Here is a 25,555-nt window from a genome sequence, read left to right as displayed (position 1 = left end):
ATGGTCTCAAGTTGCAGTGGGGGAGGTTTAGGTTGGATATGAGGAAAAACTTTTTCACTAGGAGGGTGGTGAAGCACTGGAATGGGTTACCTAGCGAGGTGGTGGAATCTCCTTCCTTAGAGGTTTTTAAGGTCAAGCTTGACAATGTCCTGGCTGGGATGATTTAGTTGGGGATTGGTCCTGCTTTGAGCAGGGGGTTGGACTAGATGACCTCCTGAGGTCCCTTCCAACCCTGATAGTCTATGAAATTTGTTCTGACAGCGACTTCTAAAAGTGTTCCAAAGCTCATACGAACCCTCTGACAACCCAGTGCACTTTTTTCCCCTTCTTTTTACAGCTCTGTTTGGGGAGTGTTTTCTCCTACCACACAGCGCCAGAGACTTGATTTTCTTTTGGGTGACTTCAGAAGAATGGCTCTGATTCTGTTTCCCATTTGTGTTTGGTTGGCCAACAGGCTAGCTCTGAGACCATCGCATGTGATCAGAGTGACATAAATTTTTCAAAAAGTTCAGAGACCAGTTTAAAGCAAAAGGTTAAAGGGACCTCGGCACGGAAGCACCAGGAGGCCTGTGGTTGTCTTTTCTACATGAGCTTGGAGTGTCTGTGTGGGGGGACAGCACTGGCCTTATTAAGGAACCCATTCTATGGGCCACATTATGTACGACCCTGCTTGGGTATGGAGAACCCCATTCCCCCCAGCGCACTCACACAGGAGGCAGCCATAGACTCCAACCCAGACAACGGCTACGGACTTCAGTGGGTATGTTGCACAGGCGGTCCCTTTAGAGGATCAGGCCCGGAACATGGCTGAAGGCACTGGAGTTGCCAGTTTGCACTGCCTTGTAGGAGTCTTCCCTCTCCTCCTGCATTGATGAGCACCGCCAGAAGAGCCCTGGCTACACCTTTGAAATGGTGCAGCAAGTCCTGTCGCTTCAAGCACTCGCTCCAGGGCTTCCCAATTCTGCTACTTCAGCCGTGCACCTCCTTCCTGTCCCCACCTGGATCTGCTGCAGATGAGGCATCGTTCACTCCCCAGTGAGTGGCCTGGCGCAGCCTGCTCCACAGCCAAACAGCATGTGAATCTTGTACCTTTAATGGGACAACCACATACTGTCTCTTGCAGTTAACATGAGCAGGAGTAACTTGTGTGCATGGAGAGAAGCTGAACCTACCACTACACATATGAGAACCTCTGTCAATTCCCTCTTCTAACCACTAGCAAACACTGCCATCACCCCACGATGTCTCCCCCAAAGCATCCTTGGATTGTGTCAGTCGACATTACAGCAGAGACGGGGCAGAGACACTTACGACAGCGGCTTGATGCCAGGCAGCCGCTGCAAATAGCATCAGTCAGACCACAACCCACAGGTGGCCCTTGCAGATAGGATGGATATAGAGCACAGGGTGGATGGCTGGGGCTTTTATTATTGGTTTTAAAGTATATACGTATCACCCAGGCCCCGAAGTCTTCGCTGTAATTGTCTGGAATGTCCCAATCCCCAAGCCTCACATCTCATTACCATCCTTGGCACCCTCCACTCACAGGGAAACACCTCAAATCAAAGCATGCTATCACCGAAACAACATGCAGAGAATGAGGAATAGCTGTCGGGTGCTTGATTTGATGACTGCTGTCCTGAGCCTCCATCTGAGAGAGCAACTGTGGAAGCAGAATGAAATCAAAGAGCTGGGTTGTCGATTCTATAAGGAAAACAAGTGCATAAAAAATATGCAGAGTCAAGAACTGGCCTAATTCTGCCGAGAAGTCCTAGCACAGAAGAATAAACCATGGAACGTGATCCTTTGCTAGTGTGCAATGGAACTGTAGGGACTTGCATTTCTGTATGGTGACTAATCTTCACAGGATATGGAAAAGGCCTACAGCAGTCGATAAAGTAGAGCCACTTCCCTATAGGTACTTTGAACAGTCCTATAGAATGATAGAAAATCTTGCTACAAGGTGGTTAAAAAAAATCCCCAACAAACCCTTCAGAAAGGGGATGATTCTCGGTTGATCAGTTTTGTCTCACTGTTACCTTATGCTCCTTGTCCACCTGTTGTATCCATCTGTGGACTCGTCTCATACTTACATTACAAGCTCCGCCGGACTGAGGCGCTCTTTCTGATATGTCTTTGTACTGCACCTAGCACAACGGAGCCCTGGTCTCTGACCAGGGTCCCTTGGTGTTCCCACAATACAAACAATAGTAGAGTCTATAAGGGTTTATACCCATGACATGCACCCGACCAAGTGGGTATCCATCCATGAAAGCTTATGCTCCAATACGTCTGTTAGTCTATAAGGTGCCAGAGGATTCCTTGAAGGGTTTTAGAGTGATTTCTATAGAACCTTGTCAGTTTGATCCCTCTTAAGTCCTCCCAGGCATTTCCATAAGGGGGTTGGTTTCCTGCTCGTGTTGTTTTTTTTTAAAGTGAATTGATTGCCTGTGCAAGAGGAGTCCCAAGAGATCGGAAGAAGGATAGGGATGACCATATTTGTACATGGGGATGGAGGACAGCCCACACTCACTGACCCAGTCAGGAAATGGATTTTTCTCCTCTTCTGTGGTTTGCCTTCTCACCCACTAAGTGTCTTATACTGCGCTATTTATCTCTGCCTGCAGCCTCACGAGCTGCCTGTACCACTCCCCTCTGGGAATTTTGTAAGCAGATCCCTAGGGAAAGATGCCAGATTGACAACGCTGGGGGCAGAAGTCCTGCATTCACCCACACTGCAGACATGCCTAGCGCAAACAAAGCATCAATGTTTTTGCAGAAAATCCCTCTCTAGGATTTCCACCAAGGCCTGCTTTGGAAAGCAAATGAACAGTGGCACGAAATGCTGGAATATTTCCCTTGTTCCGGAGCTGTTTACAACCCCAAATCTGTCAAAAACAACACACCTCAGAAACAACTTTCTCCTTTAGGTACCTGGTATTCTGTATCTCCCCTGCAAAAGGGAAGATACCCACAATGCTAAAATCCAAAACTCCCCATTGGATTTTATAGTCAACAGGACGTACTCGCGTGGGTACAGGTTTGCACCCTTAGAGAACACATTGACTGCTGCAGGAGAAATGCTGGAGCCTGAACTCACGTGTGAACAGGGAAAGAAAGAGCTTTTCATTTCATATTGACAGGTTTCAGAGGAACAGCCGTGTTAGTCTGTATTCGCAAAAAGAAAAGGAGTACTTGTGGCATCTTAGAGACTAACCAATTTATTTGAGCATGAGCTTTGTGAGCTGTAGCTCACGAAAGCTCATGCTCAAATAAATTGGTTAGTCTCTAAGGTGCCACAAGTACTCCTTTTCTTTTTTCATTTCATAGGCATCGATGCCGTGGATGCTCCAGGGCTGAAGCACCCACAGAAAAAAATTAGTGGGGTGCTTAGCATCCACCAGCAGCCAGCTTCCCCCACTTTCCCCCTGCTGGCGGCCCCACTGATTAACTCCTCCCCCTCCCTCCCAGCGCCACCCGTCTGCTGCAGATCAGCTGTTCCACAGTGTGCAGGAGGCACTGGGAGGGAGAAGGAGGAGCAGGGATGGAGCATGCTCAGGGGAAGGGGCGGAACTGGGTGGGAAGAGGTGGGTTGGGATGGGGGTGGAGTGGGGGCAAGAAGATGCGGGGCGGAGGTGGAGGTTTGGGGGAAGGCAGGTGGGGGCAGGGCCAGGGCAGAACGGGGGCAGGAAGAGGTGGGATGGGGGTGAGGGAAGGGTTTAGGTGGGAACAGGACCTGGGGCAGAGCCGGGGGTTGACCACGCCCAGGCCCTGGAGGAACCCGGAGCCTGTGTTTCATTTCACTTGTAAGAGGTTTTCCACCACATATGTAATGAAGCCACAGCAAAGTGCCCAACTGTCTTGGCTGGATGTTCTTCAGCATGTTGGCAGTGTTGTAGCCCCAGGGTAGGAGAGAGACAAGGCGGGTGAGGCCACATCTTTTATTGCACCAGCTTTCGAGCTACATAGAGCTCTGCTTCAGGCGCAGGGAAGGAAGCACAGAGTGTCTGACCTAACTACAAGTTGGGACAGATTGTTAAGCAGAAGGGCTCTTTCACTGCTTGTCCTCTGGGGAAACCTGCACACCTTCAAAACAACCAGCCTGGGAACTTAAAATTCATAACTCTGCCAGACACCAAAAGCCATGGACTTCACAGGGACCCTGGTTTTATAGCTCATTAAAACAACCTGTAACACACCACACTGCCTGCTACCCTTAATTGCCCACTTCAAACCCTTTATGCTTAACAATCTAACCCCCAATTGCCCAATTCATTTCAAGAGATCGTCTCCCACCTGCTCCCCCTTCTGCCTAAAAATCTATCCCAACTCGTATGTAGCTCAGACACTGCTCCCTTCCCCAGGCCTGAAGACGAGCTCTGTGTGGCTCAAAAGCTTGTACCTTCCACCAACAGAAGTTGGTCCAAGATATGACCTCACCCACCTTTTTTCTTTAGCATGTGATTCAATACTCCTTTGCATCCACGCTTTCAAAGGATGAAGAACTGCGGGTTCTCCAGGCTTCCCTGTCCAGCCTAGAGTAGCACGATACCCCGGGAGACGTCGCTACGTCGATGTAAGTCTCCAGTGTAGACCAGCCCCCACATCCCTCAGACTCCTCAACATCCTCCTGCTGCTTCTGCGCTGCCAGCTCCTTGCCAGGCAGTACATAGAGCCCCCGCCCCCTGGAACACATACTAACCCTTCCATAGTGGCCCATTCTGACTTGAGTTTTCTCCCAAATATGGCCATATCGTTCTTATTTGATTGCCAAACAATGTGGCTGGGTTAATGGGAATGTGTTTAGGGCATTCTTTTTATTTTGTTTGGAAAACCTCAGCTGGGTTATTGAAATAGGGGAGAAACTGCAGCACAACAATGGCAGCGGGGGGGGGGGTGAGTGCGGGGGGTGAGGGGGGAGAGACGCGCAGGGAGGGGGGTGAACGACATTTCCATGCGCATGCTTGAAGGACTTTGGGAGCAGCTCGAGCCCAGAGTGGCAGGAAACCAGAGCGGATGCACTAAAAGCCAAGTAGCACATTCAGGATTCCTGTAAGGGCTTGATGTAAAGTAATATTGGATTCTGAATGTTATCCTTCAAACAGATCCCTTGTGGCATGCACTGTCCATTTCATACCCACGCCCGCCTCATTTCTAAAGCCTGCTTGAACAGCAGAGTATGTCTCCACATTTCAGATATTACCACCTACCTACTGAACCCACGGGGCCCCCCATCTGAGGCCCATACAAGTTTTACCCCTGTGAGGTAGGGAAGTGCTATTATCCCCATTTCACAGACACGGAGGCTCAGGGACTCCCCCACAGGATGTCCACGGCAAAGCAGGAAATTGAACCCCGGTCCGCAGGTCCCCGGCCAGCGCCCAAACTTCAGCACCAACTATCCTTCCTCCCTGCATGATTCTTTGTTTGAAGTCAATAGCGCGCAGCCGAAAAATGCCAGATTTACAACCCTGAGTGCGGTGCCTTAGCTCACCAACAGAACAGGCTGGCAACACGGCTGGCCTTTCCCACATAGCCCCAGGGCACGCCTCCATCCTGACCTGCAGGGACCATCTCTAGGGGTCACAGAGTAGATCAGTCTCTGGGGCCAGTTCGAACCTTTGAATCAGATTTCTGGATCTTTGCGTATAAATGGCGAGATTATTTTTCACTGGGGTGTTGTATTTCGGGGGGGGAGGGGGGAGAAAAGAAAGAGGAGTTTTGACGATCCATAAAAATTGGATATTTGCTAAATCACAAGGTTTTCTCTGGGGCGGGGGGGACCCTTGCAATTGGCCTCAATATACGGATGAGCTCACGCTGAGTTGAAGAAAATGCATGGAAGCAGCTTTCCCAGAAATAGCTGCGTTTTCCTATCAGGAGCGGTGGCTTTTCAAAGCTTTGAGTCATCCTATGCCATCAGTTTCCAAGTTAAATTCCCAGTGGGGATTTTGGCTTAAAAACGAAATGGCCCCATCTGGCCCTCTGCCTGGAGCAGAAGCATGTGGCTCTCCATGAGGAGTAACTTTGACAAAAAAAGTTCAGTTAAAAATTCGGAAGTTTGTGGCTCTGACGAGGGATTCGGCCTGCCTGTTGGGACCCGTTACTGTGCTCCGGTGCGAGAGGATCAGCTGCCTTTATGGAAAGTGGGCAGGGCCTGGGACTCGATCCTGAGCACCTTCACTTCCTCATGAGAGAGTTCCTGCACACCGCACGAGACTGGGAATCGTCAAACCAAACCCAGGCTGGTGATATTAAACGGGTTAGGGAGGCCCTCCCAGCCCCTAACACACCAACTCAGCCCTGCAACCCTCCCTCACACAAGTCAGTCACCCACGTAAGTAGTTCCGCTCGCGGTGAGGCATTACTTGTGGTCTGGATCCAGCACTCAGGTGCTTGCTCAGCTTTAAGCGCATGCTAAAGTCCCGCTAAAGGCAGCGTGTCCCACTACCACGCTTTGCTGACGAGGGACTGTGTGAGTGCTGCCCACAGGATGGACCCAGGGCTCTGACGTTATTTTATTGCCAACTTCTTCCTTTATAACAATGAAAGGTTTAGGGGGAAAAAATGGATCTGGGTAACTGAGGAAAGGTAAATTTAAGACTTACGGGCCAGATTCGTAAAGATAATTAGACACCCAATCCCATGATTTCAATGGAAACGAGGAATCTAGGTGCTTTTGAAGATCCCGCAATATATTCTTCATGTTGTTGTTCTTAGGGCCAGATCCTTGTCCGGTGTAAATCAACAGAGCTTCTGCTGACATCTATGGCTATATAGATTTACATGAGGACCTTACTCTTCTGCATCGTAAGTAATCTTGAGCCATGAAAGCGCACTGACGAGACAAGCAAGTGAAACAGGCAAGGAACACGAACTCCCAACTTGCCTTGCATATGCCCATCCCGCACACAACGCAAGAAAAGTTTAGCCGACACACCATGTCTCTGCTGCAGATATTTAATAGCTCAGCAGTTTAACAGTCTGACACAGTGTTTACGTAAAACGAACGGCGTGTTTATAAAGTCGGAGTTTGTGTTGTTCCTTCACATTACTGCAGTGACCACGGGGGACAAGAAATGGGTTTCTTTTGGGTGCGGGACAGCAGTCTGTACAAATAATGCAGTTGCTTTTTCGGCAGAGGGCAGGGGAGGGTGGGCATGGGAAAATGTTTCTCAGGACTGGCAAGAACTATTCAAGCTGCCCAGGGGCCAAGGTCATATAGTGAGTCACTCGCAGTCACTTGGAACAGGACTTCTGGCTCCCGGCTCCCTGCTTTAATCACTACAACATGCCGGTTCAAATGTCATAGCATCGGGGAAAATACAGCTGTGGTCTCCTGCACAGTAAGGATGGGCAGTTTGTTTTGCCGTCAGTGGAGAGGATACAGAATGTTCATTAGCTCTGACGCTTTCGAGGAAGCGGCTCTTTCACTGTGGAATATCTGAGTGCTGACTGCAACACCAAGCAGGAGAGCCATGACAGCATATCCTGCTGGCCTGCCCAGGGACTCAGCCTGGGGGGTTTTGCACTTAGCCAGATGACTTCATTTACCTCTGAATCATCCTGGCCATGGCAGTTGGCTTCGTTAGCAGCTGATCTATGAAACTGACCCCGAGCCCAGCAGCCTGATTGATCCACTTTGGAGGAGGCATGAGGAGAAACATCCCAGGCTCCCTCTCGCTGTCTGAGTCAACCGGTGACTTTATATAGCCTGACAATCCACCGCATCCTGACGCTGCTCCTGGTTGTGCTGCACCACCTGCCTTCCTGCTGTTGGAGGGAGGTTTTCACTCAGGGCTTGTCGGCTTGGGGAAACCGACCGGCACAGCTACCGCAGAGTTACTACCGTATTGTGGCTTCTCAGATATGCTCCTCTGGCCAGGCACTCGATTCTGGAATAAAAGTGACTTTATTCCACAATAACTAGGCTCCATGAAGTAATGTGTAATGGAATGAAGTCATTTTTAATTCCAAAACAGAGTGCCTACATGGGGAAGTTAGGCTGGAATAGCATAACCGTTATTCTACTAGAGCGAAGCCAGTCAGATTCTCCACGTACGCAAGACTGAAGCAACAGTTTCCCTCATACCATGAAGTGAATTTGAAGCTGAGTAAGTCATTGAAGGAGACTGAGTCCTGGAAGTCCTGAAGAGCTTATAGCCCCCTACCCCCACATGTGTGTATTTGTAATAGTTCCTGCATGTAAATGTCAGTTAAACCCGGTGTTCGCTTCCGGTTAGTAACGTGTATAGTAATATTTGACCTAATTTTTTTTAAAAAGTTTTAGAGTGATAATGAAATTATATATTAGAAATTTGTGTTTTTGAAAAAGGTAAAAAAAAACCCCTCAGACTCCTAGAACCACAGGATTAGAGGGACCGCAAGGGTCATCCGGTCTAACCCCCGGCCAAGATGTAGCATTTGTTGGGTCTAAACCATCCAAGACAGATGACTATCCAGCCTTCTTTTGCAAGCCACCAGTGAAGGAGCGTCCATGACTTCCCTAGGCAGTCTGCTCCATTGTCCTATTGTTCTTACTGTTAGGAAGTTTTTCCTGAAATTTAATCTAAATCCGTTATGTTGTAGTTTGAACCCATTGCCTCTTGTCCTGCCCTCTGTGGCAAGCGACAATAATTTTTCTCCATCTTATTAAGGCAGCCTTTCAAGTATTTGAAGACCCCTATCATATCTCCCCTTAATCGCCTCTTTTCCAAACGACACATACCCATTTCCTTCAGCCTTTGCTCATGTGGCTTGCGTTCCATCCCTTTGATCATCTTGGTTGCCCGCCTCTGGATCCCTTCCAGTTTCTCTACATCCTTTCTATACACTGGTGACCAAAATTGGACACAGTTCTCCAGCTGAGGCCACACCAGCACCGAGTGAAGCGGTACAATCACCTTCCGTGATTTGCCTGCTGTGCCTCTGTTAATGCAACTCCAAACTGCATTTGCTTTTTCTGCAGCAGCATCGCATTGCTAACTCATAGTGACGCTGTGATCCACCACAACTCCCAGATCCTTCTCAGCCGTGCTGCTGCCAAGCCAGTTACCCTCCATTTTGTATTTGCGCGTTTGGTTTTTCTTCTCTAAGTGTAGCACCTTACATTTGTCTTTGTTGAATTTCATTTTGTTGTCTATAGCCCAGTTCTCCAATTTATCAAGATCCCTTTGAATGTTAGCACTACCCTCCAGAGGGTTGACAACCCTCCCCCACAGCTTTGGGTCATCTGAAAATTTGATCAGTATGCTCTGTATTCCGACATCCGGGTAATTAATAAAGATGTTAAACAACACCGAACCCGGAACAGATCTCTGTGGAACCCCACTTGAGACCTCCCTCCAATCTGACATTCCATTAATAGTTACTCTTTGTTTGTGGTTGTCTAACCTGTTATGTATCCACTTAATGGCAGTTCCACTGAGCCTGCATTTCTCCAGCCACTTATCAGAATGTCATGTGGCACTATATATCAAAAGCCTTGTACAAGTCCAGGTATATTATGTCCACAGCATTCCCCCTAACCACTAAACCAGTTATCCTGTCAAAGGAGGAAATCAATCCATGCTGGCTGCTCATGATCACCCTCCATCCTCCAGGTATTCGCACACTGAATGTTTTAGACACTGCTCTAGTAGCTTCCGAGGTATCGGGGTCAGGTGGACTGGTCTGTAGTTCCCCAGCTTCTTCTTCCCCCCCCCCCCTTTTTAAAGATGGGCTCTACTTTAGCCCTGCTTCAGGCTTCCAGGACCTCGCTTGTCATCCCTGAGTTTGCAAATATTACTGCCACTGGCTCTGAGATTTCTTTAGCTAATTCCTTCAGCACCCTGGGGTGAATAGCATCCAGATTAGTCAGAAGATCTTTAACATGTTCTTTACTTATCTTGATCTGCATCCCTCCCCCTTTTTATTGTCTATGATAACTTCATGAGTCATCTGGTCACATTATTTTTTGTGTGAAGACTGAAGCAAAGTAGGTGTTGAGCAGCTCTGCCTTCCTATCATCCTCTGTTACCAGCTCACCTTCTCCACTGAGCAGAGGATGCATACCATCCCTGACCTTTATTTTTTTTGTCCAACCTATTTGTAGAAACCTTCTTGTTGTCTCTAACATTTCTTGCCAGCTGAAACTCATTCTTTGTCTTGGCTTTCCTGACTGTGTCCCTACATGTTCGCACTATTCCCATTATATTTCCTTGGGGACATGCCCCTCCTTCCATTTCCTGTATGGATCCCTTTTCATTTTTAGATAGCTAAAAAGTTCCTTGTGCAGCCACGCTGGTCTGCTGTGGCTCTTCTTCTCTTTCCTCTGCGTCGGAATAGCTTGATGTTGAGCCTCTAGCATTACAGCTTTTAGGAACTGCCAGCCCTCCGACTCTTTTTCTTCCTAATTGGTCTTTCCACAGGACCCTGTCTACTATTTCTCTGAGTTGGTTGAAATCTGCCTTTTTGAAATCCATTGTCCTTGGTTTGCTGTTCTCGTGTCCTCGTTTCCTTAGGATCTTGAATTCCATCAGATCACGTTCACTTCCTCCCAAGTTCCCGACCATCTTCCCATTCACAACTAATTCATCCCTGTTGGTCAAAACCATAACCAAAACGGATGACCCCCTAGTTGTTTCCTCAACTTTCTGATTCAGAAAGTTGTTCCCTACACATGCTAAGAACTCGCAGGACATATGTTTTGAAATTATGTAAAGGTCTTCCAACAGATATTAGGGAAGTTAAAATCCCCCAATTAACACAAGCTCATGTGTATTAGCTAATCTTGTTGTCTGCTTGTAGAACGCCTGACAAAACACAGACAAAAAGACAGTATGTAATTAACTTTGTACTCTATCTGGGGTTAAGATATTAAGACTGTAACTTCAAGATTATGAATTGTCCTTAAATTGTTAAATGATCCAGTGCTGAAAGGCCAAAGGGCACAGCAGTGTGATTCTTTTCATTGAATTCAAAGTTGTTATTTTCAAGAGAGTTAGCATGTTGGTGACGGGGGAGTGAGAATGATAGTATATCAGATTTGCTCACTTTTCTCTCATTCTAGTTTGGAAAACATACTGAGCATTGCGCCCACATTCTGAATTAGAACACCAATCTCCTTGGTTCTATTACATAAACCGGAAGCAGCGCCTGCGAAGTCCCTGATCACAGCAAGAGCTATTTCAGCAGTAAATAGCTTTATGAGGAACATCCTTTGCCAGGAGACAATCGGCCAAAGCAGCTATGGGAATTTTTTAAATTTATTTTCTAATAACTAGACCACAATGACAGTCTTGACACTAGAACAGCTCATTTCATCTCATAATTATCTCCAACCCGCCCTGAACTCCCCTCTTTCCTCAAAGCAAATACAACCACCATTATTGCCTTCTCAAAAGCATAAACAGAGCAACGAAAGACCCGGCTGAAACGCGATTTCTATCCGGATTCAGCTGCATGCTCTGCTACGACAAGAACTAAATTCATTTTTTTTGTTGTTTTTCTTTTGTTTACTCTACTAACTCCCAGTTTCTCATGTTTAAATCTTTTCCATCTAGAAGGGCAAGTTCAATGCTTTAACTGCATCAACTGTAGTTAACAAGGCGGAATACAGACTGATGTTACAAAGGTTGTGTAGAAGCCCCCTTTCTCCTGTTCTTCAGACAGCTGCAGGGTTCCTGCAAACCACAAATTCTCATACTGACCCTGTTTCGTCTCATTGTTCCCTTGTGCTTCACCACCTCCAATCAACCCATGCACTGATTTCAACAGATCTATGACAGATTATACCAACAGAAGATCCGGCCATACAACTTTCCTTTTTCTGTGAAGCACCTAGCACACTTCTAGGCATTTGGTAATAACAACAGATTTAATAAAAGGCTTGATTATTCCACATACCCCTTCAAAACTTCCGATATGACGCTCTTATTTTAATCAATGTTCTCAAATTCCAAGTGCTTGACGTTTACACGCCTCTAAAAAGACAGAACCCTACTTCTAGTGATCATGCATAGGCCCATTTGTTAATTGTGAGCAAGCCCCTGGGGACTTTTTGTAACCAAGTATGGTTTATGACCTGAAATGTAAATAAAACACACTGAGTGAAGTATATGCAGGTATGTCACCACACAGGTGCACATCTACAAGAGGCGAGGGGAGGGGAAGTAAATTACCTTTCCCTCCCCATGCCTGTTACTTGCTCAACTCAACAATGAAATCAGAATTAGCTGCGTGCCTCTGATATGAACAAGAAACAAACGTGACCTCACATCCTATTGCTGTGACCTAATAAAACAGACTATGGTCAACAGTATAAAACATACTGCAGGCCACCATCCCGTGTCTGCAGGGAGATGGATCACCTAACAGGCCTTTTCCTTTTCTAAGTCTGAAAAAAAGAAGAGAAAATTGGGCCAGTCTGTGGTATTCATCATGTGCTAATTATTCTGATGTCTTCATGCTGTGGAGATCAAATTGGGGCAAAGCTACCTATCTCCCTTCAATCAGACAAGTACTTCTTATGGCAAGGCATCAGAATGAACTGCTTATGTTGGTAGTTTTATAGAACAAGAAAGAAGGGCACTAGCCTTTTATTCCCTCCCTAGCATCACGTTATCTAAATAGATTTCCCCCCACCCACCCTTGTATGAAATGGACAGTTCCTAAAGGTTTGGGATTCACCAGAAGACTTTCCACTGGGTTAAAGATATGGGCTGAGACGGTCGATGCTGCTTAAGAGACGTGGACACCCAGTTCCCCTCGATAGCTTGGAAAATCTCAGCGGCAGAGTTAATGTGACCTATCAGTCACTGGCTCAAATTTAGCCCTGGAGCTGATGGCATGGGGTGACCACACGCCACTGCCAGTTCTTTTCGGTTGTCTGTGAAATGAGTTCAGTGGTCTCAGCTTAGTTCCCAAGGAGCAGATACATCTCAAGGATCCATATCACAAAAGCCACTAACACAATGGTTACCTTTGCTGACAGTCTGAGGGAGGCAAAGATCTAAATGGCCCAAGGAGACTGAATATTGTTCTCACCTGTAAGGCTAGTGGTCCCTACATCCGTGGAAGTGAGGTGCATTGGTAGACAGCTTGGGGAAACTTGTCCTACTGCGTAGATTGTATCTACTGTGTACGCAGAGGACTCCAGCCTCTCGGGTCTTTCACAAGCACTAATTCCCTTTTTAAATCGTCTTTTTTTAAAATCTACTGATAAGCTGGGGAGGAGGAGAATATATGAATGTCACCATTTCCCAGACGACAACGCCTCTTGAAAGCCAAACAGTCAGTGAACCACTCTGACCACAGAAAGGCCCCAAATAGCTTTTCAATTCCGAGATCAAGGTCCTGATGGGAAGAGTCACTGTGGCCAGCAACCATGCCATCCACTCCCTGGGGAGAGGAGGAATGATCTGGTATGGATCACCTTAACCTGACACTTGTGGGCTGTGAATATAAAGGATTGTTGCTGTGTGGTCAGGAGGAGAGACCGGCTAAAGGTCCTGTGCATCCGTCTTCACCTCTTACCTGATTCTTCCCCCTTCGTCGATAATTCCTCCTCACCAGGTTCTTGTAGTTCTCATTCTTCTTGGTCAGGTAGTAATAGAGCACGCAGTCTGCCACCGTCTGTAACGACACAGGAAGTGTCCACATTTTCGACACCAGCATTCTTTCAAAGCGCAGGATCCCAGCACTGGGCGTTTGGGCACACGCTACACACGGCATGTTTCCAGACCCCAATACAGCTGGGTTTCCTTCGATTACTGGAGGTTTGCAGGGCAAAAAACATTCCCACACCCACCTAGAGCCAGTCTTTCCCTTGAGAGCTCAGTATGGGCCCAGCGATTTGGGAGAGATGCTCAGCCATGGAACAGAGCGAGCCCCCATGCGTGCCCAGGGCACTCAACACCCAGCAAACTTTAAAGTGACGAGCTGGGACCCCTTCCTATAAGTGCACCCCTATAACTGCACCCCACCCTATAAGTGCCAGAATAGAGCGCTGGATCCCACAGTTGCTGCGTTGAACACATTTCGCTGACATATTGAGTCCTCTGCATTCAGAAGCTGTTGCCTGGATTCCAATTACAATGCTCAGAGAGAGGCAGGCACCGGCCTAGAGGAAGGACTTATGGACCAGTTGCATTAGAAAACAGGAGAAAGGGGGAGGCTGGAAGACGACGGTGCTTTAGTACAGAAGGCAGCTGCACAGTGAGGCGGCTCTGTCGACAGGATGAATACCTGCTGACACACCTGTCACATTCACGCAGGGAGAATACAGCTGTTTGCAAAACAGAGTCTGGTTGTTCTAAGGCATTAATTGGATCCCTTTCTATAACCACGATTACACGCACACACACCCGCTACGCTCTCTAGAGGAGGGTCTTTGGGTCTGTTACCCTGTTTGCTAGTTGGGATGAGAAGTGGAGCTTTCTGCTCCAGAATCGGAGTGCGTTAATCCAGGCTACGATGATATTCTCCTGAGGCAGAAGTTCTGCAGCCAGAAGTTGGTTTGCAACTTGGACAGCCAGGACAATAAGTGGCTGGCCGTGTCCTAGCAGATCCCATCCTTTCAGAGAAAGGGCAGTCTCTCTGCTAGCGCACTGGTCTGGGACTCAGGAGACCTGGACTCTATTCCCACCTCTGCCACTGACCTGCTGTGTGACCTTGGACAAGTCACTTCTCTGCTCTGCACCTCAGTTTCCCCATCTGTGAAGTGGCAATAATGATGCTTCCCTCCTTTGAAAAGTGTTTGAGATCTACAGGTCAAAAGTGCTAGGACTGGAGTGCTAGCCTAGAGACTTCCTTCCCAGAGGCTGCAACTTTGTGCCCATTTAGGATTTACCGATATGACACCACCCAAACCTCCAGGCTGCCCTGCTCTGGTACAGATTACTCGTCTTGTCTTGGGAGGAACAGAAGATTCACTATCTTCTGGGGTCTGCTTTTCAAATACTTCCTTTGTTTGTCCAACTAGTGGGGGTCAAAAAAGCCCCTTGGTGTAAATCAATCCACCAGGAATGTGCACTAGGGAGCTTGGGCCATTTCAGTGTCTACCCACCACTAAAAACCTCTTGGCTATTGATGGTTTTTCAGAATTAAAAAAAGAAAGAAATGATAATGCAAGAGATCAGTGGGTTACTGTTCACAACATCTCTGGGGCCCCACCCTGAGTTGAGACAGGGGCAGCACACTGGACAGGGCACGCCGGATGTCTGCAACCCCCAATACATGACAGTCCAGTCAATGGGAGATGCCTACAAAATGTGGGATAAAGCAGAGGCGTGGGTTTAGGTGCCCAGACAGTAGGTTTGAAAATCCCGACACCCTGGGACCCTGAGCTCCAAATCCCTTCAGAGCGGACTCCGCCTCTCATCTTTCCAAGCTAAGCCAAAACCCATCTACTTCATTTCACGTGGGGTCATTCAGATGACACCATAAAAACTAAGGTCCTTGCCTGCTCTCCACAGACACTCCAGTCCCATGTCATCTCATAAAAATAGGGATATGTCCTGATGTCCTTGGCCAGCACTTTCCCTCCTCTGGCTACTGTGCAGCCACCTCGTTGGCTCCCTCTGCTGCAGAAGTGACTGCCTTTCCACAGCAAGTACCGTTACTCTGATTCTTTGGTGAAAGAGGCTCTGTGGCAACACAGGGCTTTATAAAAGAAGGCTTTTCAATAGGAGGAATAGTTCTGTGCATTAGATACTTTGGGAATGGGTGCAAGAGAAACACTTGAGATAAATGAAAGACAGATAGAGACAGAGAAGGGGTTGAAAATCACTTCGTTACAAACCAAACCAACTTACCTTCCTGTCCAAAAATGAAGCAATCACACCAAAATTCTTTGGATGCTGCATGAACCTAGAGAGCAAGAGACAGAAGGTTAAAGTGAAAGCCTGGAGACCTCTTTGTTTGTTCTTCATGTTTACCTTTGTGATCCCAAGCCCTGGCCTTGCAGCTGCCTGCGCACTCCATCTGCTGGCAGAGCTAGCCTTGAATCCTAAAGTCAGAGGGCAGTGGGGGGGTGGGAGGGAGCTTTTCAAGTGACTCATTGGTTTGAAAAAATATTTATTTGTCCTGATGAGGCAGCTTCCCAGAAAGAGGAGAACTTTAAATGTAGCCCATTCAAGTTTTGTTGACTGGGAGTTGAAGGTGGGGGAGAAAATGTCTCCTCCCCCCACCCCCAGTATTTTGGCTTTTATTCCACAGGTTTGCATAGCGGGGCAGGGAAGGACAGAAGAAATAGGACAAGAAGCTTCAGCATCTTGAAGCAGATAGCACCATGGGGCGGTCTTCGGCAATCGGCAAAATCACATACCACAGGAAAGCCTAAGAACTACTCCACTTCGTGCCAGCCTCTCTCAAACCCTGCCAAAGGAAAGAGAGGCCAAAGATTGCCACTGATTCCCTTTGAGTGCCAAGCGTAAGAACGAGCGAGGAGTTTGCAAACGGAAAACAAATGACCTGTTTCGAGGAAGTTCCAGGGAAATCACGAAGCATGATTAAAATGCCTTGGCATCACCAGGCCCAGCTGCTGGTCAGAAGTCCTCGGGGAGAAGTGACAGCCAGGCATGGCAGCTGCGCTCCTGGGAGAGCGTCAAACTCACTCAGCCCCTTCCAGTAAAAGACCCAAATGCTCGCCCGCCTGTTTCCCTGCAGTTTTGCTCACGCAGCCTGAGAAAGGCAAGAGGTGACAATTCTGACCCCACTGAAGTCAATGAGAGCTTTGCCATTGACTTCAGTGGAGCCAGGGGTCCACCAAACAAGTCCATCAGTGCTAGCAGCCCAGGGTTTTGACCCCACTGCCTGCCTGCCATTCATCGGGATGCGTTCTGAGCGTAGCAGCTCACACAACAGACCTGCATAGCCGGGCCTGGTGTTCTCATAAGGAGGGTTTGGAACAATCCCCTCCCCACCACACACAGAGGCTCTGCAGCCTCATGGTTGCAGTATCCTCTGCTTGGGTAGCTGCCCCCTTCTGCAAAGCTATGGCTGCATCGGCTACCCAGTGCAGCCACCCTCCCCAGATGCATTTTCCCCATCGTCTGATGAACTGATAGAGTCGCCAAGAGAGGTTAGGAGCCATGACTTGATCATGAGATTTCCCCATCTATATTCTTACGATGGATGATCTCCTAAAGAATACGGGGGTTAATGAAGCCACCACCTGCTGCTTGGTTTATGCTGCAATTGAGCCCAGAGCTCTGATGCCAAGAACACCAGCCTGCAGCTGCAAAGACCCAGTCTGGCCTGAGAAGGGGAAGGACGAGAAAAGACCGAGCACAGTCTCCCAAGCAGGATCTCAGTAGCTGGCAGTGATGTGCTAAGGGAACTCGGAATTAACGTCTGGCGTCAAACCGGCAGCCACGTAAGTGACCAGCAAGAAACGGACTGATTCTTAAGCAAAGGCTGAGCAAACGTGGTGTGAGAAATTGGACATCCTTTGAAGTGGTTGCCCAAGGCAAGGGTTTGCCTGTAGGAAAGGGTCCTTAGTGCAGGTTTCACTGTAATTTAACAGCTTCATGCCTGAAAAACATCCCATGGTGCAGAGAACAGAATGTTCTGGCTGGTGCCACATTACCTCTGCACTGGGTGTGGGTGGTGAATGGGGTCTTGGAAAACTATTTCATGGGCAGCTCACCTGAACGCAACTGTGACCCATTATAAACCACTCCTATTTCCTCTCACCTTTTGGCTGGCATGGCAGGGGGCTGACTACTGTAAGAAACACCCCAGGGATGACTCCAAAACTACGAGGGACAAAGGGTTCCAAATGTTGCCAGCTAACGAAACCTGTCTGAACAGATGCATCATCGCTTGCGTCTGTTAAAGCCTGGCTTTTAATGCGCTCTCCCCCCCATGTTTAAAGACAGCACAGTGGGTAATTAAAAAGTGCAACCCCAACTGGGGGAAACAGCCGCCTTTCACGTGTTATTTCAGCTTGTTGCTGGAACTGCAGGACAACACGAGTAGTTAGCAGGCTTCTGAGTTACCCAAGAGATTGACAGTGCGATGGAGGTTTGGAGGGACTCTTCCTCCTCTGCAGAACACACACATGGTGTCAGCAGGCTCTACCCCAGCTGGAGCAGCTAATAGCGACTCTGAGCGGCTGCACCTCCAGCAGGGAGAAAGCCTACAATGCAAAAGCAACAGCTCCTCTAATTAACCCCTCTTCTTTAACTAGCGGGACAGGACTGAAGAGCATTTGGCATAAGCTATTCCTGGCCTGAAAGGGAAAAACAAACTGGTGCTTTGCCAAAGGAAAGCAAGCTTAGCTATGGCTAAGGACTGTCTGTGTTTAATCAAAATACCTTCCCTGGGTTCCCCCGACAAGACTGCTCCCTTAGCCTTGGCATAGAGGAATGCAGTGGAATGGAAATTCAGCTGGGAGAAGTTCAGCACAATTCAGCCTGGCCCAGAAATGCCCCTTGCTGGATTTGTGCTGCTCCCAGAGCGAGTGGCTCTCTGACAGCAGACAGAACACAGCAGGTCGCAAGTCAAACCTTCCTGAGGGCCGCCTATGCAGTCACACATCTGACTCGGAGTTACGGGATTGGCAAAATCACTGCCTCGGGAAAACTCTCGGTAGACAAGAGCTGGACCGTACGGGCTGGCTGCTCCCTCTGATGGAAGGCAGAGGGCTAAGAGGCTGAACGTTCTAATGAAACATACGTGGGACTTGAAGTCCAGCTCCCGAGCTTGGTTCTGCTGCCGATTCTCTGTACGACCTTGGGCAAGTCAGAACCTCCCTGCCTCGGTTTCTCTGAGAGTGTAAGGTCACTGGTTAACTCACAGGGGTGTTGTCAGGTTTGAACGATCGATGTCTGCCCAAGGCTTCACAGACACAGAGCCTGATTCTGATCTAACTGCACTGGCTTTATTATCCCAGTGTAACTGCTGACTTAGGTGGAGCGATTCCTGATTTATACGTGCTGAAGTGAGACTGGAATCAGGACCCAGACCGCCCTCAGGATGGTCACTGTAATCAATGACTGCAGCAGAGCTGGAGCTAGTCAGAGCTGCAGCCAGCAGATGGCTTTCCCGGGGCAACAAGGGAACATAAATGGGGGCACTGAGCATGTGGGAGGTGGCCAGTGTGGAGGATGGAGCAGCAGGAACGCAGCGCTTGGGAGCTTACAATAAAGGCCCCTTTAAACATAACCCATCTGCAGCTGCAGGCTGTTACGTCAAGTGTCCTAAAGTGCGAATCTAGACAAATATCATACCACATGCTGGAGAGCTCTTCTGTGGTATGTGACTAAAGGAGAAACTGAGATGTTAAAAAAGAATCAGAGACACTCTGACAAAATGGGATCACATCACAGATCTGAGGCTGTTTGTCATGTACTAAACGTATAAACAAATGGCTGATCAAGAAACTTGGTTTTACTGCAGTTTTATAAATATGCATGACTCTTCATATCAGAGCAGAGCAATGCAATGCAAAACAACAATATGCTTTTTCAAAGTCAGCACTTGCAAGGCTGCTAACACTCAGATATACTTCTGGTACCATGGGTGAGTTGTGCTTTCAAAGAGACCCTGATTGTCTTCAGGCAGGGCCATACTTCCATGCTGTGTTCTTTAGGGCAGGAACTGTTTTCTCCATTGTGTGCGCCGCAGTGCACAGCACAATAAAGGAAAACCGGGGCTTCTAGCTGTAATCACGAAAACAACAATAGAACAACAACGTGACACTCTACTTCTCTACTGGCACCACCCACATCCAAGTTTGGGACAAGCTAAAAGGGCTGCGTAAAATAAAGCAAGCTGAACCTTTGTCCAACTTGAACGGAACTGGAATCTGCCTTACGTTCTGAGTAAGTCTGGTTAAACTGACCCCAAGATTGTTGATCTTCAGGACAGGCCACAAGGGCCACCTATTTTTATCTGAGTGTACCAGTGATGAACGGCTGCAAGACCCAGGGTCCCATTGGGTTTCATGGGCTGGAGAGATTGAAGTCAGGTCAAGCTGAATTGTGTCAATGTCTGTAAATTGTATTGTACGTGTGTCTTGCACTTTGGACGGCCCACCCTGACAAAAATGAAACCATCATGCATGGACGATGCTACAGTCATGCACGGAATCTTCCAGTGTCATTAACCAGGCCTGATCCTTGCATTTCCCTTAATTTTACTTTAAATTATTAACCCTTGCATCATTCCAGGTGCAATACTTGTCGTTTTGATGGCCTGGGAGACACACAATATACTTAAAAAGGCTAACAATACAGGGTTTTTAAGAAGGGTTTTTTGGTGCATCTTTGCAATTGCTTGCTTCAGTTGCATGTGGAAGTAACTATGAGGAAGGCCAAAGGTATTCCTGACATGGAGAAAACCAGGACAGACTGGAAGTCTCCAAAGAACCTCTCCAGATAAGGCTTGAGATGAGCTGAGCCCAGCGACCTTGTCTAGTTCAAAGTATGTATTTCCCTTTTCATATGCAGTGTGTCTATTCCAATGGCTCCCCATACCAAACCAAACCTTTAGATCGGCTCCTCTTGGGCATATTCTGGCTTGCACCTGGGTCCTTTTTCCAAGGTTCAGTCTCATCCAAGTTATCAGACTGCCTGGTACAGCTAACACCATTTGGAGTTTTTCTAAAAAACCTTTGTGATTCGCCAGTCATTGCTAGCTACAGCCCAGCAGCCATTCAAGCTACTGCAAGGAATTCAGCTTCCAAAACACGCTGCAGTGCACGCACTGGTAGCAGCCAGGGTGTCATCACAGAATCTACCACTGCTTTCCACTACCACCATATTGCCTGCACAACCCAGGGCCCAGTGCTCAAGCCGTTATCCAGCCCGTACGTCACACTTCCCAACACCTAATTCCCATTGCCTATGGTCGGCCACTTCTCAGTCCACTCACTTTTCCCGAAAGGTCTCCTTCTCCTGTTCGCTCCACATGTTCATCACCTGCCGGTCCTTATACACCTTCATGGGGTCATCCATCAGGCCGTTCATGTTGATGAATTTAATGCGCTGCTGGTCAGCATCGTATAGCATGGGGGGGATGACGGCTAGCTGGCGCATCTGCTTCTCCAGGTTCTTTGGGAAAGAAAGCAAAGGGGACGGTTCTCATCAGCATCACAGAGCCCAGGGGAGAATCAGAGGGGACAGATGTTCATAGGGAAAGGACAGGTTGTGGGACCAGGAGACTTTAAAGGCAAGTACTAGACAGCTTTATTGCTGGAGTAACCCTAAATTTAATATTGAAAGAAGCTGTCACCCTCAGCAGGGAAATAGTTAATCTTCCCTTTGGAAATAAAAGGCTCTTGAGACACATTGTAAAAATGTTTGACCCAAGGAAACCAACTCCCGTGCTCAAAGCTAGAGACAGGCAAAATCAGGGCTCCCCGGGGGTTTGCAAACCCTTGTCAGTCAGTCTGGGTTTTGTAAAAATCATACAAAGAGTGGCTCAAATCTCAACCGCACAGTTTGGATGCAAGCAGGAGAGGGTCCAGTTTTGCATATATCTTGGTCTGAATGTTATTTTGCAAAGGGGGGGACTGAAGGGGTCGGGAGGTGGAAAAGATGGGTCTGGAGCCAGTCTCATTCCATGGGAACCTTTCGTTTTTATGAAACCTTTCCTAACACCCTCCTCCATTTCCCTTCTGCTCTCAGTGTGGTTTGAAACTCAAACGACAGTGTCTTCGAAGCACTGGAGACAATAACTGAATGGACTTCTCCACACAACGCTCGAGCCGTATACCCTGTATTTGCTACGAAGTGGGTCTAATTGCCACTCGGTAACCACACAGGCTAGAGTCAGGTTCATGTCTGACATTCACCCAAAGGCCACTTTGTCCGTTCACGGCACAACTCAGCCACCATTTCTTATTGCCACGTTAGATGCTGAAACAAACGGCAGATTCTCCGCTTTGCCACCGAAAGTGACAGCCTCTTGCTGTGCTGTAATCCCTTTTTTCCCTTACTGTTAAACACTTTGGGGCAGATTCTGACGCCCTTACTCTAAATTTATTAACGGCAGCAAAATTCATGAGCAGTCCCTATTGACGTCAGTGGAGCTCTTCACGGTGTCAAACACGGACCCAGCGTGAGTAAAGATCTCAGAATCTGGCCCTCGCTGATTAAGGACTGGGGAAGCTCTGGAGTGGCATGTTCTGACCTTGATTTGTAACCAGGTGTCAGTACTTCAGAGAACGCTGAACTGCTAAGACTCCAGAGGGTTGTAAACCTAGCCAGAGTCTCTTACTCTGCAAAGAGTCTTGATGCTTCACTATCAAATTCAGGCACAAACTCCACATCCTAACACAGGAGATGATGGGAGTTAGTGCCGGTCCAAAGAACAGGAGTTACAGCTGTCTGGCATAGCTCTCCGACGGATACAAAGCTGCTTCCTCTTAGCTTCCCACATCCTCAAACTCCACAGCAACACCTCTGACTCCGGCAACGCCTCTGATGACATTCAAAATGCTTACAGCTCTCAAGGATGTTCTTTTAATGAGAGGTAAGCGCCAGTTTTCACTTAGTGAGCGGGTTGGCCAGGACAAACACAGGCTGGCCAACAACATTTAACGAGCAGAGCCATGACGTGTAACGACATAATTAGCACCAGTTCAGCTCACGATGGACCAGCCCCAAAAGAACAGCGTTGAATCAGATCTCTGATCTGTTCGGTGCTGGTCTTGGGCAACAGCTAAGGCTCTATCTTCGGCCAAGTCAACACTAAAATGTTAGGTGAACCCAGCGACCTTGCTCAGGGCTGTGAAAACTTCACACCCCTGAGTGAGGCAGTGAAGCCGACCTAACCCCTGGTGCAGCCTGCGCTAGGTTGATGGAAGAATTCTTCACTAGCCTAGCTACTGCCTCTTGGGGAGATGGATTAAGGGCAGCAGACCCCTCCCATCGCTGTAGGGAACGTCGACACGGAAGCTCTGCAGCTGTGCCGCTGTCCCAGTTTCAATATAGACGTAGCCCAAGCTTGGCGGATATGGCATAACGCACATTCCAGCTGTTTGCTCCATCTCACTCCTCTGTAGGAACGTTCTCCACAACGGAGCACCAGCGATCGCCCTTGGCTGTGGGCCCACTCGCCGAGTACTTTAGTTCCTGGAGGAGATCAGTGCCAGGAAGCGCATCAGGCCCCCTCTGTGAAGAACAAATGGAAGCATGGTGCCTATCTGTCCCTGAGAACTAAGCTCATGGGTCAGCCTCTAACTTGGTCAAAGCAAACTCCCTCCCAGCCAAGGGCACAGCAAGTACATGCAGGAAACATCTCCGCTATTGCTAGGCAGCAGTTGCTGTCTCTTCCCAAGCACGAACCCATTCTCGACAGCTTGCGATCAGAGCCAGCCAAGCGGAACCCTCGCGAAACCAGATCCAGGAGAAGCCAATGTCACTGGGACAGCCTGCGATGAACAGAGCACTCAAGAGAGTCAATCCGACTGGCTGATGTACAAACCATTCATCCCATAGGAATCCCCTGCAGGAAACCGCATCTCCCGTTAAAATATTATGCATAAACCTGTGCTGTTGTGGGAGTCTGTTCCCCCACCCCTGATTTCAGTTTAAAAGAGTATCCGGTTTGTAGGAACAATGACCGGCTGGAGTTGATGGCCTGAGACACATTTGAGTGCAAAAAATGCCCTGCCACCTTGACTGTTATTTCATTACGTGAATTCCTCTTAAAGATCCTGCTGCTTCCTAGCAACGAGGATGGGGAGTGAGATGAGGTCAGCCCTGATGGGTGCTCCAGTGGGATGCTGCTTGCTTGCACAGATTCTGCTCACTCTCCCAAGCCCCGCTCAGGGTTCTGTCAGGGAATCACATCCTGCGTATGACAGTGTTTACTAAACACAGCCGGCCTGACATTAGTTGAATGCGGCACCAGCTCCACCGTCAGGGTCTGTTGTGACTGCACTGAGTTCCCCAGAGGGAAGGGGGAATGGGGCGGGTGGGGAAAAAAAAGGAAGGAAAAACGGCGACCTGGTCTCACCTCTTGTTCCGAGAGCCCATCGATAATTTCTGACACCTCGTGTTCGCTGCGTGCGGCCGACATGGAGAGACCGCTGCCCCTCTGTCCTACCCTGCTGGGAAATGGCAGTGAAACACTGAAAAACGTATGCCCTGTCTTGTACTTGGCACCGCGCCTCGATCATTTCCCGGGACTCCTCGCATTCGAAAGGTGGCGCAGTCAAAACAGGGAACAGAGCCTGCCCTGGAGGCGAGAGGGAAGACCTCGCACACATGGCCTACAATTAAAGAAAACCAAACCAAACCCATGTCCTTCCCTGCGTCTACCTGGAGACTTAGTGTGCAGCAAGCCAGGGTGCAAATCTGGAGTGCGCTAGCCAGCTGCACACTCAGCAGCAGTGTGTCAAAGGAATTTCCAGTGCGCAGGAGCAGCGTCCACCTGGCGACTTAGGGCCAGGCAGGATATTGGGCTGTACATTCACACCCTGGCTTGCCACACGCTGCATCTCCATGTAGATAAACCTTTAGATTAACTCGAGAAATATTTACAATCCATATGACTTTCCACCATAGTTTTGCATTTCATTCATCCTGAACACTGCAATAAACCAGTCACTGTTTCACTTCTGCTTCTGCTCAGCTCCAGGTCATCTTGCCCACTGCGGTTGAGATTGGGCTGCAAATGCTGCAGGGAAATGCTTAGACCCAGACACAGAAAGCTTTTCATTAACCATTTTTTTTTTTAAAAGCATGAAAAACCTGGCTGTTAATATTAGAATTTTTTGTAATGCTTTTCTTTTTAAGCAGCTAAGCCCTAAACATGGGGTCTCAACTCCCGGACAGAGCCTACACTCTTTTATTTAACTACACACATCTTTTTAAAAGCTAAAAGACAAAGAAGCTGTAGGGTGGGACTTTTACAACTCTGCTCGCACTGAGGTCAATGGTAGAACTCCCACTGAATATGGCGCCACGCTAAACAGTCTGGGTCCTGACTTGCTAAGGCTTCTTAAGCCGACAACCGGCTGGTTTCAGCGAAACAGGGCTGAGGTCAGGACCCCTCTCAGTGAGGGGCCATCGACTTTGGCAGCACCTTCTCCTCTTGCTCTGGAACAGCCTGACCTTCGGGGCGCTTCTGAAGATGAGGTGAGTTGAGGAGAAGTAAATGAGCTGTGGGGATGGGAGAGGTGGTGGACAATGCTGATCACGTGAATGGAGCGAGTGAGCAAGACCTTTAACATCTTCAGATCTTTTGCAATCTTTTCTACCAGTTCTGCAAATGCTTGGCCTCTGTGCACATACCTAGATCAAACCCTAGATAAATTTTTAACTATCTACATGACTAAATAATTAGACTGCGTCTTCCCACCTTGATTTGAGCCTCCTAATATGGGACCAGGTATACCCTCTCCCAGTCAGATGTTCAGAGTGATGAACTAACCCCATGTGTCATGATGTGGCCAGCCAGGAAATTAACAACACAGGAAAAATGGAGATCTGGATTCTTGAAATTCCTCCTCCTCTGTAGACAGTATGAGCTATGCTGATCCCCCTTGGGGAGAAAGAACCCGAGTTATTTGTTCATGGGGCTCTGTGGTTTGTGCATCTAACAGTTATTCCATTGCAGG

General features: G+C 48.2%; 1 protein-coding gene across 11 annotated transcripts in view; it reads right to left on the bottom strand.

The window, feature by feature from the left end:
* NCOR2 (nuclear receptor corepressor 2) overlaps positions 1–25,555 on the bottom strand; it is a 404,021-nt gene that overhangs the window by 118,742 nt on the left and 259,724 nt on the right. For 10 of the 11 annotated variants that reach the window (XM_048821124.2, XM_048821129.2, XM_048821126.2 and 7 more), the window contains 4 exons: positions 23,950–24,040; positions 20,860–21,038; positions 15,795–15,849; positions 13,516–13,614 (listed from right to left, as the gene is read on the bottom strand). In XM_048821124.2, the coding sequence (XP_048677081.2) occupies positions 13,516–13,614; positions 15,795–15,849; positions 20,860–21,038; positions 23,950–24,040 (424 nt within the window). Of the gene's footprint in view, positions 1–13,515; positions 13,615–15,794; positions 15,850–20,859; positions 21,039–23,949; positions 24,044–25,555 lie in introns of all 11 variants that reach the window. The other variant, XM_048821127.2, reaches the window with a different exon arrangement.

This window comes from Caretta caretta, chromosome 15 (assembly GCF_965140235.1).
Source record: "Caretta caretta isolate rCarCar2 chromosome 15, rCarCar1.hap1, whole genome shotgun sequence".
Taxonomy (NCBI): domain Eukaryota; kingdom Metazoa; phylum Chordata; order Testudines; family Cheloniidae; genus Caretta; species Caretta caretta.
This window is presented reverse-complemented; position numbering and strand designations above follow the sequence as displayed.